The sequence below is a fragment of the Abrus precatorius genome, unplaced genomic scaffold (assembly GCF_003935025.1).
Source record: "Abrus precatorius isolate BTA unplaced genomic scaffold, Abrus_2018 Scaffold10, whole genome shotgun sequence".
Lineage (NCBI taxonomy): Eukaryota > Viridiplantae > Streptophyta > Magnoliopsida > Fabales > Fabaceae > Abrus > Abrus precatorius.
The window spans coordinates 33,881,003-33,895,476 of NW_020874292.1; the positions used below are offsets into that span (position 1 = coordinate 33,881,003).

The 14,474-nt window shown below is 32.9% G+C and overlaps 3 protein-coding genes across 3 annotated transcripts; 2 read left to right on the top strand and 1 right to left on the bottom strand.

Annotated features, from left to right (window-relative positions):
- Positions 1 to 267: 267 nt before the first annotated feature.
- LOC113852336 lies at positions 268 to 2,204 on the top strand. The gene is made up of 5 exons (XM_027482565.1): positions 268 to 273; positions 366 to 441; positions 982 to 1,499; positions 1,598 to 1,781; positions 2,185 to 2,204. Exons 1-5 carry the CDS (start codon positions 268 to 270, stop codon positions 2,202 to 2,204), a joined length of 804 nt encoding a protein of 267 aa, XP_027338366.1.
- A 2,616-nt stretch (positions 2,205 to 4,820) lies between these two features.
- On the top strand, positions 4,821 to 9,675 carry LOC113849577 (sm-like protein LSM1B). The gene is made up of 6 exons (XM_027479580.1): positions 4,821 to 4,895; positions 5,185 to 5,267; positions 6,122 to 6,190; positions 6,302 to 6,417; positions 6,514 to 6,576; positions 9,086 to 9,675. Exons 2-6 carry the CDS (start codon positions 5,207 to 5,209, stop codon positions 9,161 to 9,163), a joined length of 387 nt encoding a protein of 128 aa, XP_027335381.1. The 5' UTR covers positions 4,821 to 4,895; positions 5,185 to 5,206; the 3' UTR covers positions 9,164 to 9,675.
- Positions 9,676 to 11,336: 1,661 nt separating this feature from the next.
- LOC113853260 (pollen receptor-like kinase 3) lies at positions 11,337 to 14,227 on the bottom strand. Its single transcript, XM_027483795.1, has 2 exons — positions 12,955 to 14,227; positions 11,337 to 11,905 (listed from the first exon to the last, which is right to left on the bottom strand). The coding sequence occupies exons 1-2, from the start codon at positions 14,225 to 14,227 to the stop codon at positions 11,337 to 11,339; spliced, it is 1,842 nt and encodes a 613-aa protein (XP_027339596.1).
- Positions 14,228 to 14,474: the final 247 nt, after the last annotated feature.

The window sequence follows — 14,474 nt, forward strand, 5'->3', positions numbered from 1 at the left end:
CTATAAAAAATCAAGCAAAGGAGACAAGAAATAAAAAATTATGGTTGGGAAGAGGGATGATAAAAAGACAACCTAGAGAAATCAAGAGTTTACGAAAGTCACTGTTTGGGAACTTGAACCACTAATTAGCAACTCTATTTAAAGCCTTTTGCAGCTCAGCAATTGCTGGACTTGTGGGATTTGCGCACTGTATATACTTCATTGTGCTACCTTGGCATAATTTCCATATACTTTACTTAAGAGGTTCTCCAACACTGATTCATCAAAATGAAGGTATGCAAGAATTGTGTTCTTTTATAATAACATTATTATTCATTGCCAATTAACATTGAATTTTTAAGCAAAGTTATCTGTCCATTTTGCAGGTTTTTGAATGGATGCAAAAGAAGCTCAATGGGAGCAGTGAAAAAAAGAACCCAAGTAGCTCAATTTCAACCAACTGTAAGCATTTTTCCCCCCCTCTTTGTTTGCATCACTCTCCAATGACAGGATCATATTTGCCACAGTTTACATGGCTTAGTTATATTAAGGTGTGATCATGATGTTGACTATGAATTTTGTTTCTAGATGTACATAATGATAAAACACTATTTTGTACAGAGTTAAGAACACAATAATGCTTGCGGCTAAGAACAACAAAACAATGTTCACAGAATTGAGGCTTGGTTTGGTGGTATCTACTGTGTAATGGGTAACCTTTGTCTGTACAGGAAAACAAAAGTGCCACCTGAGCTCAATTAGCTAGTGGAGGTTTGGTAGAGTCTATAGGCTGGAATTATTATACTGTTCAATTTATCAAAAAGAAGGGTATAAGAGAAAGTAACAGTTGGAAAAAATAATTCAGTTGATATAAAGTTCAAACGTACTTTAAACATTTATCCATTTCAATTTTGAGTTCTGTAATATGAATGGTGTCTTTAATATTACATTATTTCATTATTGGAGCCATGTCAGTTTGATGATTGATCTTTGTTCCATCAGATTACATCCTGCATGAACCTTGCAATCAAGAGTTCAGTGACTGGCCTCAAGCGCTCCTTGCAATTGGAACATTTGGTAATAACAACTTGAAAGAAGATTCTGGTGGAAGGAGTAACAAAACTGCAGAGGATTCATTTTCCTTACAAGAGATCACACTTGAAGAAGTTGGAAAACTTCAGAATGAATTGAACATAATTTTTAAGGGATGGGTGGAACCAAATTTGGGTGGTGAAAAAGAAAACACCAATGATCTGATCAAGAAGGAACATTTGAACAGTGAACATTCAAGGTTGGAACCTGAAGGAAAAGAAGATGAATCAGTTTCTGAAGGTAATTTGTACCCAAGCAATAGTCTAATATGCAAGGGAAAAGGTAGTTGTTTGGGTCATAGCCGTAAAAGAGGTGTTGGCAAGAAATCACTTTCTTTCCTTCTTAAGAAGATGCTTGTTTGCAGAAGTGGATTTCAACCTACTCCTTTGCTCAAAGATCCACTTGCCACCGAGTCCAGAATGGAGAAGGTAAATGAGAAACCATGATAGCTTTTGTTTGTTCTCACCACTAACTTAATTACTCCTTTGTAATTTTCTTACTCTTTTTACTTTGGTTTTGATTGCAGAGTTTGAGGGCAATACTTCACAGAAAGATATATCCTCAAGGTTCATGTTCAACAACACCCTCTATAAAGAAGTACCTGGAAACCAGACCAATTTCCCAGTCTGATGATGACGCCGATGATGATGAAGAAGAACACACTAGTGCTGCAGAGAATGGAAGTAAATGGGTCAAGACTGATTCTGAATGTAAGTTCTACAATTGATTAATTTATTTATATTTTATGGTCTACCAATCATATACATTAGTTTGACATAGTGCCTAATTTAATATAAAAATGTCTCATTTATTCGATAACAATAATATTCACACACCAGTAAATTACTTTCACTTCTCTGTTATCTCCTTTTTTCCTTCCACATTATATCATATATTACATCTTTCACTTTTTCTTTCTGTCTCTCTTCCTTTTCAACTCCTATTACCCAAAAACGAAGTGTTTTATGAGTAACATTATTCTATATTAAATTTGATAGAACGCTTTCACCTTTTCAATATACTAAGGTATTACTTATGTAGAGCGAGAGATGTCTAGGAACAAAGTCAATTTCAGCTATTTTGGCAATATATAACTTTTTTTTTTGTTAACAGATATTGTTCTTGAGATATGAATGTCTTCTGTGATTATATATGACCAATTCTGCTCATGGAAGATTATAGCTTAAACAGCATGGAAGATGAGGTGTACCTACTCTTTTGGATGTATGTATCATGCCAAGGAAAGGTGACAAACTAGAGGAAGAATCAGGAAAAAGTTCAGATTTTAAAGCCCCTGTATGTAGCACATGAATGTCAGAAAGCATTATCCAGTTTTACTGGAGATCTTAATTTCTATATTTGTAATAAAATGATTAATTCAACAATAACAAGCTTTTTTGTTTAAAAACTTTCTAGCGTTGAAAGAAGCTTTACATATTCAAAGCCTTGGGGCAACATTATTTTACAATCTGACAGGTTAAGTAAGGATACAGGGCAAGCATTAATTTTTCATGATGCTGATTGTTCAGGTAGGATGGTATTTATGTCGTGAGATAACTTAGATAAATTTAAAATTAATTTAACTAAAGTAATTTATCTACTTCCCTTGCAAATGATGCCATACAAAACACCAAACGAGTGTTTGTGCAATTGACTAAGGAGAAAGAAAAGTTATGGCCCTTTATCAAGACTATCAATGATTGAGGAGTATATTTAATTATTTATTATCACATCTGTAAAAAATAATCAAAGGGTTAGTTCTAATTACGACTTAACTTCAAATTTTATTATGGCAACGTCACTTCATTTTGTGAAACATACAGTAAAGGATAAATTGAAGGTGAAAATAAATAAAAGAATATTTATTCGAGTTTAATTGGAATGTAATAAAATATGAAGGAAAAATATTAAAAATACAACTTCTATAACTTTTGTAAAAAAAAACTTCTGTTTACAATTTTCTACTTCAAAATTTAAAAGGAATTGCTAAATTGATCGTAATAATGTTGAGTATATATGGCCTAATTTTAATTGGCTTTTATATATATATATATATATATATATATATATATATAAGGTGGTTTAACAGGTGAAATTTTGTGTAGTTTCACAAGTAAGTGTGATAATCAAAGAAATGAACATGTGAAAAGTTCTGTGGAGTCATAGCACATGTTCTGCACTTATTTATCACAATCTTGATATGGGTAGTATGCAAAATTCGATCCAAAAGGATTTTAAAGAAAAGAGAGTATTAAGTCAAATGAAAACCAACAATTCTCTTTTGTGTATAAAATGTTTTTGCTTTTGATGAAGACTAATCCCAATCTCTTTTAATTACAAGATGTTTACAACATCTTAAAAGCTTATTTCCAGAAGTTCACTGTTTGGGCGAACTGAGGCCTTTTTATTTATATTTTTGAATCTTAAGATGACATTTGATTTTAAAATGTTATTTTTTAAAAATATTTTTCTCTTGATATTATTTTAAAATACAGAACATGTTTATTTTGGTGTCCTATTTCTTGCTTTTAAAAAATAAAAATAGTGAAATATATTTAATTTATTCATTTTTAGCAACTAAAAGTTTGTAAAAATATTAAGTATAAAACATTTTTTATATATGTAATATTAAATTCATTATTATTATTTTATATTAAATCCTACGTAAATATATTATACAACTATATATTTAAAATTTACCATATTATTTCTTCAATTGTTTAGATAGTGTTTTTTTTTTTTTCCATCATATGTGGATCTATGATAAAAAGTCTCTCGTCTCCCCATGGGCTATTATTACTTTTAGCACTAACATCTTACATAAGCTGACTTTTATCTATATTATTAATTAGTAACGTAAAAGACAATTAGTTATTGCTGATTAGTTAAAAAATATGATTAAAAGTTGACATCAAACTGAAAATTATTAAGCTTTTAAGAAATAACATCAAATTTTATGTTGCTTTTAACAGGCACACGGATCAAAAAGAGTAGGTACATAAGAACATTTTGCTAGTGCATGTAATTGATCCAGAAGATTATAAGAACATTTTGCTAGTGCCTGTAATTGATGAAATTGGGAAAAAAACACTTTAGGCGAATCAATTTGAGAGATTATTTTCTGGATCAATTTTTTTTTCTAGCTGTCCTATCTTTTTTTTATATTCTTTTAAAATTTAATTTTTTAAAATGTATAATATATTTCAAAATTTAATTATAAACTATTTTTAAAATTTAGTATTTAGAAACCATAATTTAAAAAATATTTTAAAATTTTGAAACACTTCATAACCATTTTCTAAAATTTATTTTTTAAAATATAAAATAATTTCCAAAATTGTAATTCTAAAAATAATAATAAAATTATACAAATTTAAAAATAATTTATGCAAAAATATCAATTTCCTTAATTTGATAGTCCAGGATTGAGGTCCACTTTCATTTGACTCTATTTCTTATTATTAGCAAAAATGGCTATACAGAAAAGCTTTAAAAGCAGTTTTTGTTAACTTTAATTTTTGAGGTTGAATTTAAACATTTAAAAATATTTTTTTTATTTAAAAATATAATATTTATCATATTTTTATTCTAAAAGTAATAAATACTTTTTAAAAAAATTACCATTTTAGTTATTTATCCATTTTTCCTTCCAAAGTAACAAAACTCCTCAAAGCCTCAAAGGTCAAACGGCAGTGAAGAGTCCAAGCTTTGTTTTTACACTGTCTCCCTCCCTCTCTTACGCCATACATTTCATTACAAGAGAGAGAGAACAAAAAAGAAGCAATCTTTGATCTTTCTATCACCAAGGTCGCCGATCTAAAAAGGTGCAACCTAACTCCTTTAAAATGTGAAATGCTTTTCAATTAATTCCTTTGTCTTATTTTGCTCCTTCCCACCATGAGATAATTGAAAATAAAACAAGGGCTTATCTTTTTTCTTATTAAAGTTTCTTTTCTTTTCTTTTTATCTGTTGTTTAAATTGTGAGGTTTAAGAAACAAAGTGATAATGCATGTAGAGGTCACAAATTTGTAATGTTTTGTGTTTGAGCTTGTGGGGTTGGAGTGTCATTGAAATTGAAGGAGGTTTTGGATCAAAGTTGGTTTCTTTTTCAGGTGCCACACGACAATTGGCTTAATGTCTTGGACTACCGTTGAAGATATCTTGCTCTCCACCTCGCTTGCTACATACCTTGACAGTAGAATCTCTCTCTCTTTCTCTCTCTATCTTTGTGTGTATCATATTTTTCATGATTCTGAAGCTCAAATATCATGTGTGGATCTTTTCTGATTAGACAATTTGACCTCATATTTTCTTGTTATTTTATTTTTCTTTTCCTTGTATCCATAGAATATTGTTCTCTGTTTCATTGTGGGATTTGTACAAGAATTGTGGATTGCAGTGATTATATGTTTCTGTGGTGGTACTGCTCCATTATGAAGTGATGAATTGTTGGATGATACGAAGGATTGAGTAATGCAATGTTTTCATCCAAAGAGAATTTTTTTTAATACATTAGAACTAGTAGTAGACATATTTATCAAGGAAGGATGATGAGCAAAGCTTCATTGTTCCTTGGTGTACCAAAAGTAGAATAGTATGACAAGTGTTTAATTGTGTAGAACTCTCCTTTATCTGAAAACTTTAAATAGAAAATTCTTCTGTAACCCCTTGATTAGTGAACAAGTATCAGTTTAGAAACTGATGTATTTATATAGCTCCCAGCAAGATTTTTTCAATTATTCCCAGGGGATGACATGCCAGGAGTTTTTATGTGTTATCATCTTTGGGGAAGAATGAGATGGTGTGTTCACGGAGGAGATTATCAATCATACCAATCTTAGTGTGTTTCAGTCATTCGTTCAAGTACTCAATCATATAAATAATTAAATATTCTTAGTTCACTTCATCTGGGATTAGTTCATTCTTTTTCTTTGGTGTTTTTTTGCTGTGATATTGATTTCTTATATATTTAGTTTCAGTTAAAGGGAGGATTGAAATAATTGAACCCAATGATCAGATTTTCTTCTAAATTTTATGTTTTTTTCACAGAAAAGCTTATTGTCCTGTTGCGAGATGGACGAAAACTTTTGGGGTTATTACGTTCTTTTGATCAATTTGGTAATTATTGATCCTACATGCATTTTACTTGAATATGTCTCTATATTTATTTAAAATATTATTATTTCCATCTAATATTAGCTAACAATGTGATATGATGACCATGTACAGCTAACGTTGTTCTTGAAGGTGCATGTGAAAGAGTAATTGTTGGTGATCTTTATTGTGATATCCCTTTAGGTCTATATGTAATTCGTGGGGAAAATGTTGTCTTAATTGGAGAGCTGGTATGATGTGTTCTTCATCATTTCATTTCATTTGAGTGAAATTATTACATGTCAAAGGATTCTTAATAATTATGCAATCTTATGTTAATTACATAGGACTTGGCAATGGAGGAGCTTCCACTGCATATGACCTGTGTGTCAGAGGTTGACATAAAAAGGGTAAGTCCGTCAACTAGTTGATAATAAGACAATCAAATATTCACGAATTTCCACTCATATTTTAGCATAATAATTTTGAGTGCCCATGGATCAATTAATTCTGGTATGCAAAATGTTTTTGGGCATATAAAGAGGTCTTGGTGCATCTTATAGTAGTTCTTACTGATGAAGTGTTGGAATTTTTTATTTTTTTTTCCATGGCTGGGATGGAGTGTGAGGGACATGGCTAATTGACCCAAAAAATGTAACTGCAGCCATTTTGGCTTGGTTTGGAAACTACTGGCTACACTAGCTTCTTTTTCCCAGTGAGAAAATGCCAAATAGACTGGTGCTTTCTAGTGTAGCAGCCACATCTTTCAAATCTACCAGCTGTACTTTCTCAGGTTCCTCACAAGTCATAGGAGGGCCTTTAACTTCATTAGTTGAGGCCACCAGATTTTCCTTATTCACACTAAAAGTTCTTTGGTTTCCCAGCATTCTCTGTAGGAAATGAAGTTTCTAAGAGTTCAAAATGTTGGGGATCAGCTCCACCGTTGAAAGTTCTGTTAAAGTCATCCACTAAATCTTTGTCAGTCTTGTTTCTCTCAGCAAACTTATAAATAGAAGTATCTACCTTTGGCATTAAAACAAATATTTCATGCTAACCAAAATTTCAACATCATGGTGGGAAATGAAAAATGACAGAAATTTAGTTCTGCTTATATGTGAGCTGAGCCAAACAAATGCAACCATTCTCCATTAATGGCTTCCCAAAATCTTCCCTCAAGATAGTGCTTATTAATTGATGTAACCATTAATGACTCTGAATGGGCTGTGTATGCACCACAACCTCCATTTCCCATCTAAAACCATATATAATAATGTGCAAGTGATGAATTATTACTCTAGGTAAACAAGAAATGATCTAACAACAGAGATCTGGGGAACCAGTAAAACTGACCAAACTAACATTATTATAAAATGGAAGGTCCATAAGATTTTCTCTCTTCCCATACACCAACCTGCCCCTAGGTAAAGGTTCCAGATTTGCTTAGCGAACTTGCAAACGTCTTGAGATAATAATTCGAAGTTGTGATGGACTGTGTACCTGTACACCATACCTCATACCAGAGTACTTTTGCATACCTAGTAACTATGCTCACTCCACTTGAGCTAAGCTCAGTTGTTGGATGTCCATAGGATTTGCTGCAACAAACTGGATTTATGCAAATAATTTTACTGAGGTCATCCTAGTATATGGCTCTGCAGACAGTAAAAAGCTGTAAATACCGTCCAAAAAACTTTATTAATCAGTATTAGCTCTAAAAAGGAAGTGGAAAAAATTTCAAGAAAGAAGTATTGAGGGTTAACAAAACATGTTCCTTGTTACACGCACAACCAGAAAAGTTCTGTATTCAGGGGGAACCCAATTACAAATTGCAGGACTAAAAGATAGGACAACATCACTTGGAAGCTCTGTGTTTGTTTTATGCCATATTGTTTGAAGATATTTGTTTGCTCACAATAGAATAGGAACATTGAGCAGGAGAAAAATGAGAAAAAGCTGCCTTGTAAATCCTTGAATGTGAAGATAATTTAGATGGTGGAAAGTCATCAATGCCAATGGCAATCTGCAGTCAAAAATTGCGAATGCAGTTAGTTATTTTCATGTGACAAATCAAGAAGGAAATCCAGTTTGGCCTACGTTGCAGGGTTAAAATGGTTCAAAAATAGTAATTTGGTAAATATTTTTGAAAAGTAACATTATTTGGGTTGAAAAATACTTTTATGTTGCAAGTTTGTTTTTTGAAGGCTGTTTGGTTCTTAAATCTTTTTGTGTTTTCATTTACTGTTTTTATAAATAATTATAAAATTGCCACCTTAGTTTTACTTTATTTTCTATATTCAAATATTTATATAAGAAATGGTAAAAACAACCATTTTTTATTTTTATTTTCAACATTTCCTATACAAATATTTGAAAACAAGAAATCAAGTGAAAACAATGTGATATTTTTGTAGTGATTTACTGATTTTTGAAAATGGAAAGCATTTTCTCAAATCAAACAGAACCTTTAACTCCCTATTGGTTTTCTGCTCATGGGTGTCTAACATGCAAAGGGACTTGGGAGTCCTCCTGTTGTCTATAATGTCCTGAAATCAATTATTCTTTTGTCCAAAAAAGAAAGGATGGAAGAGATTTGATGTTTTGCTAGCAATATCACATATACAGTATAAATATAAGTTGCCATATATGAGTGACAATTCCTACTAACAACAATCTCTTTACGAGCGAAACATAAATCAGATTTCTGCCTTTGTTTCTTATAGGAAACACAATTCCTATCATTGCTCTTTTTATTGATTGTGCAGCTTCTTCCCCCACCTTTTTCTGACCAAAGAAGAATCCCCAATTGAAAAAACTAGAAACCCTGTGCACCTATTTGGCAAATAACATGGTGGCAAGCTCATTCATTATTGTTCTATGTTGCGCATTAATTAATTTTATTTCACTTGCTCCACTTTTCAGGCCCAAAAGGTTGAAAAGGATGCCAGTGATCTAAAGGGAAGCATGAGGAAAAGGATGGAATTCCTTGATTTCGATTAAAACTAGTGGCATCTTAATAACCAAGCTGGTCCCATCTGCAAATTTTAATGCAGCTGTGACACAAATTGGATACTGAGTGGAATGAAAGAATAAGTATGATGATAGATGCACATTTCATTTGTCTTCTAGCTGGATACGATACAGAATACGTGAAAGTTTTTTTGTAGCAAAAGCAAGGTCAAAAAGAAAATGACCTTTTGGCTTCTCTGTAGAGCAACTAACCCGTTGTTGCATGTGGATTTTGTGCTAATGCATCTTGGGGCATGTTAGTGAGCTCTTTAGTTCTAGTTTGCTTTTAGAAAATCAGATATAGGGAAGATGATTACGATGTTTGTGCTCATTTACTATGCCTTTTTAAGAATATTGTTGTTGTTTTTAGTTTGTGCTTTCTGCAACAAGAATTAACCATTGGATCGTGCCTATTATATGTATGGTTTTGCTATCAAGTGCCTAAGCTGCTTCCTCCAAGCGTTTCTCATACCAGCTCACTGGTGTATAATAAATTGAGTAATATATTATTTTAGTCCCTACAAGTTTAACACTTGTCGATTTAGTCCTTATAATTATGAAGAATCACTTTTAATCCTGAAATTATTAAAAATTGGTTATTTTCGTCCATAAAATAAAAAAAAATATCATTTTAGTCCTTAAACTTATAGAAAAGTTTTTTTAGACCTTGAAATTATCATAAATAAATCATTTTATTGATTAAAATGATCATTTTCTAATAATTTTAGTGACTAAAATTCTGTTTTATAATCTTAGGGATTAAATTGATTGGTATTTATAATTTCAGTTACTAAAATTATTAATATTTTATAATTTTAAGGATTAAAATTTATTTTTTATAATTTTAGGATTAAATTGATGTGTGCTTATAATTTTAAGAATTGATTTTTCTTACAATTTTTTAGACTAAAATGATATATGTTAATCATAATAAATTGAGTGGAAAAAAGCTTGGTGATTTGAATATTCACGGGTAAATTAGATTATCTTGTATCGTCTAAAAGAACTCATATCTTCTTAGTCAACTTTTTAAAGGGAAAAAAGTGAATTTTTTCTTAAAATTAATTAAAATCTAGCTATAACTATTTTTTATTTTTTTGGAAACTAAGTGAACTTGAAGAATTTTCTCCTCTCCTCTATTTATTGGGACAAATAAGGAGACGAAGAAAATAAACTAATCGTGAAGACAATTTTTTAAGAATGAAAATCGGTTAAGTGACGTTAGACTTTGGAATCTGGATTGGAATGTTGTGACATCTCCACCTACAACACCTACCAACTTGTACTTTGTGAGGGAAAAATTCTTACCCGTTATTGGAGCAAGAAAACGTTCTTGCTTCGCACAATTTTAATGCATGTCACGTTAATAATTGTTATAAAATTAAAGATATTATTAGAATGAAAGACAATCATGACTTACGAAATTAAATGCGACATGCAATAAACAGTACATTTTTTCTTGCTCTAAAGAGTAGTTAAAAAATTTCGATCGGTCGATGTTATAGTGATCTAGCACATGAGGAGCTACGGTCTCATTCGGTCTATTTTCTTCTTCTGTTAACATCCAATTATGCGCAGCATATGAAATGAAAAAAAAATGGCAAGACTTGAAAATTGGGCATTTCATAAAGCACTTCGTATTGATGATTAATATATAAAATATAAAAATTTTACATATTGAACGAGGAATACGTGAGAAAATATAAGCAAACCGTATATATATTTTTGTAGAAATGATTGGATAAAAACTACAAAAGATTTTGCAATATTAGCTTTTCATCACTATAATTTAAGTCTTAACTTTGAGGAATGTTGTCCAAAAATGATTTTATGAGAATTGCACCCACTTTTCATGGACCGATATTAGCATAAAGAGGCTAAAGCTTGGAGTTTTGACATTTTGTTCTTTCTAAAAGGACATAAACATGAGAAACGCTCCAAACTATCAAGTTCCAAAAATATCATACCCTCCTAACTTTCTCCACAGTTTTTTGTTTTCTCTTGCATAAAATCACTGTTTAGTGCTTACAACTTTTCTCTTTGAAGATCATTCAGTAAAATGGTTGAGCATTGGATGAAGATCTCAGATTGTAACATTTTCAAGGCTTGCAATTCTCACCTACAAAAGGGACTTGAACTAAGCTAACGTATTGACATATTATCTTTAAACTTGTACTTCCTCTATCCGTCTAATAGCTTCTTTCATGGGTAGTCTTTGGTCAGGGTTGCTTTCTGTGCAAGCAGCACCTATTTGGAGAAGTTGCAACATTTGATTGCGTGAGTTTGTATTGTTTTGTAACTCTGGATCAATCAATTCTGCTTCTCGTTTCTCAGATATTGCTGTGAGGACCCATTGCACAACATCAGTCCCACCCTTGCCGTTGCTATGATACTGAGAAGGGAACTTCCCAGTGACAATTTCAAGAATGATGATTCCAAGGCAATAAACATCAGTTTTCTTTGACACTTTCTGGCATTGTATGTAATCTGGGGTTTTATAGGCAAACAATGCTTGCACAGCAACACTTGGGTTTATTATTGGATGAAAAGCATAGTCACTTAAGAGAGGGTCATAATCATTAGTTAGTAGAACATTGCTGGACTTGAGATTCCCATGGGGCAAGTCATAGGTAGAAAATTCAGTGCAAAGGAAGCCCAACCCTCTTGCAATTCCCTTAGCAATCTTCAAACGTGTAGACCAATTCAATTCAGAATGGCATTGTCCTCTATCACCTGAGTAAACATAATGACACATTCCTTGTCATAATATATTGTACATTGCACTTGCACTCCAAATAATAATAACAACATCAGAGGAAGAGACTTAATTATGTGATGTACACAAATATAACTCCTTTCGAGTAAATTTTTTTAATTAGAAGCTATTAAGAATATGGTTCAATAGGACAGTTAAATAATGATGTCATTTAACCAAGTTTTTGGTTTGCTATATAGCTATATTTGAATTGGTGGAAAGGATGGAATGAAAAGAAATAGAATAAAAATATAATTATGTTTCATTATTTGAATTGTAAGAAAACAATGGAATAGAACTAAATAACCATTCCATCCAACTTCATCACCTTCTTTCATTTTTTTTCTTTTCCTCTAATTTAGGAGGAATAGAATGAAAACTTTTTGTTTAATTATCAAATTATATTATTACCCTTAAACTTAACACACCCCCTTCTTCACACAACTCATCCTATCTCCACATTGTTACAATTACTTTCCTCAATAAATTACTGTTTCTAGTTAAGATTAATAATATATTAGTCTCTGGATGATAGAAATTATGCTTAAAGTCCTTAAATGTGTTTTTACTAGTCAAAATATTTATATCAAATACATATTTATAGACCTGACCACAAATACAATTTGCATTATTCAAGGACGGGTATAATTAAAATTATATCTTGTAATTAGATGTGTAATTAAATTATCATGTGATATCCCCCCTTCCCAAGAGTAATAAATTATAATTATCATTTAATCTTGATTTTTTCATATCCTAATTTTATACTCACCTTATACTTTTTCTATCTATATCCTCCTTCTACGCTCATCACATACTTTCTCCTATCCTCCTATCTATCCCTGAAGTATGAAATTATCAATTTTTTAAAAAACTTTATCACATCTATAAATTTATTTTCTCTCGCTTTGTATCTCTTTCAACCTAGTATCTTGTATAAACAAACCATGTGTTATTTATCCCATTGCCACCCCAACTAGAGATGAAGCAAACATGATTAGATTAAAACAGAACGAGATAGTGATACCATGCAAGACATATAACAAGCTTCCTTTAGGCATGTACTCAGTGATGAAAAGCTTCTCCTCTCTACGGTAATGATAAGCCAAAGGTGACAAAACATTTTGGTGTCTAATCCTCCCAAACTGTCTCATCTCTGCGTCAAAAACATCTTTCCCCATCTTATTCATCTCTCTCATCCTTTTCACAACAACACACAACCCATTGGCCATTGAAGCCTTATAAGCCGATCCCAACCCTCCATTCCCCAAAACTTCGGCAGCAGCTTTCATCAAATCTTGCAACCCAAATACTCCTCTCTCCTCATTGACCATCACAATATCTCCAATACCCCCACTCTTTGAAACCCCTCTCCTCGATTCCTTCCTCACAGGTGCACTTGGCTTCACACTACTCACGTTCACATGCACCACCTCTTCCACTTCGCTGTTCCTACTCACCACACTGAAATCATCTTCCTTTGCCTTCCTCGACTTGGTGAATAGAAAAATAACCGCCGCAACAACCGCCAACACCAATATAACTATCACCTTAATAGCCCAACTCGACCCATATCCACTGTCATTCTTATCATTATTCGGCAATGAATAAAAAGAAGATGAATCGTCACAACTCTGGTCCAGAGGCTTCCCGCAGAGCCCATCGTTTCTGGTAAATGACGTGGCACTAAACTTCCTTAAGCTGTCGGGAATTGGGCCTACGAGGTGGTTGTTGGAGACGTCGAATGATGACAGGTCTTGCTTGAACTGCGGGATTGGGCCTGAGAATTGGTTGTTTTCAAGGTGCAATTCTTTTAAGAGTTCGAGTTGGGTTAAGGAATCGGGGATGTTGGATGAGAAATTGTTGTCAGAGAGCCACAATTTCTTGAGAGAATTTAAGGAGGAAAATAAGTTAGAAGGAATGGGCCCGGAGAAATCATTTTGGGTCAGGAGGAGGGATTTGATGGTCCCCAGTTTGTGGAACTCTGGGATTGGGCCTGAAAATGAGTTGTTGACGAAGCTAAGGGTTCGAAGGCCGCGAATCTCAGATAGAGCATCCACGTCGATTCGGCCCGATAAGCCCAAATTGGAGAGGTGAAGGCCCGTGATGATGTTGTTGAAGCAAACGACACCAAGCCAGGGGCCAGAGCAAGGGGACACGTTGGGGATCCATGAGGAGAGGGATTGGTCGGCGTTGGTGAAGGATTGTTTCAGTTTAAGGAGGGATTGGGTTTCCAATGAGGAAGAGAGGGAAAGGGAGAGGAAGAGGTAGAGAGGGAAAAGGACATGAACAGCGGCCATTGGTTGTTCGGTCTAGTAATATTGGACCGCTGCTCCAAGAGATTAAGGCTGTTGCTGTTGATCTTCTTCTTCTCCTTCTCTGGGGCTTCCTTTTTTTCCTCCTTTTTTTTGTTTTTTGGTTTTTGGTTGCCAAAGGGAAGCGTTGTGTCATGTTGGTGGTGCTCTGTGTGGGTTTGTGTTTGTGTGTGGTGTTTGACAGAGGGGGATTGGTGATGATAGGGTGTTTTGCCAGAAATGTTGTCAAATT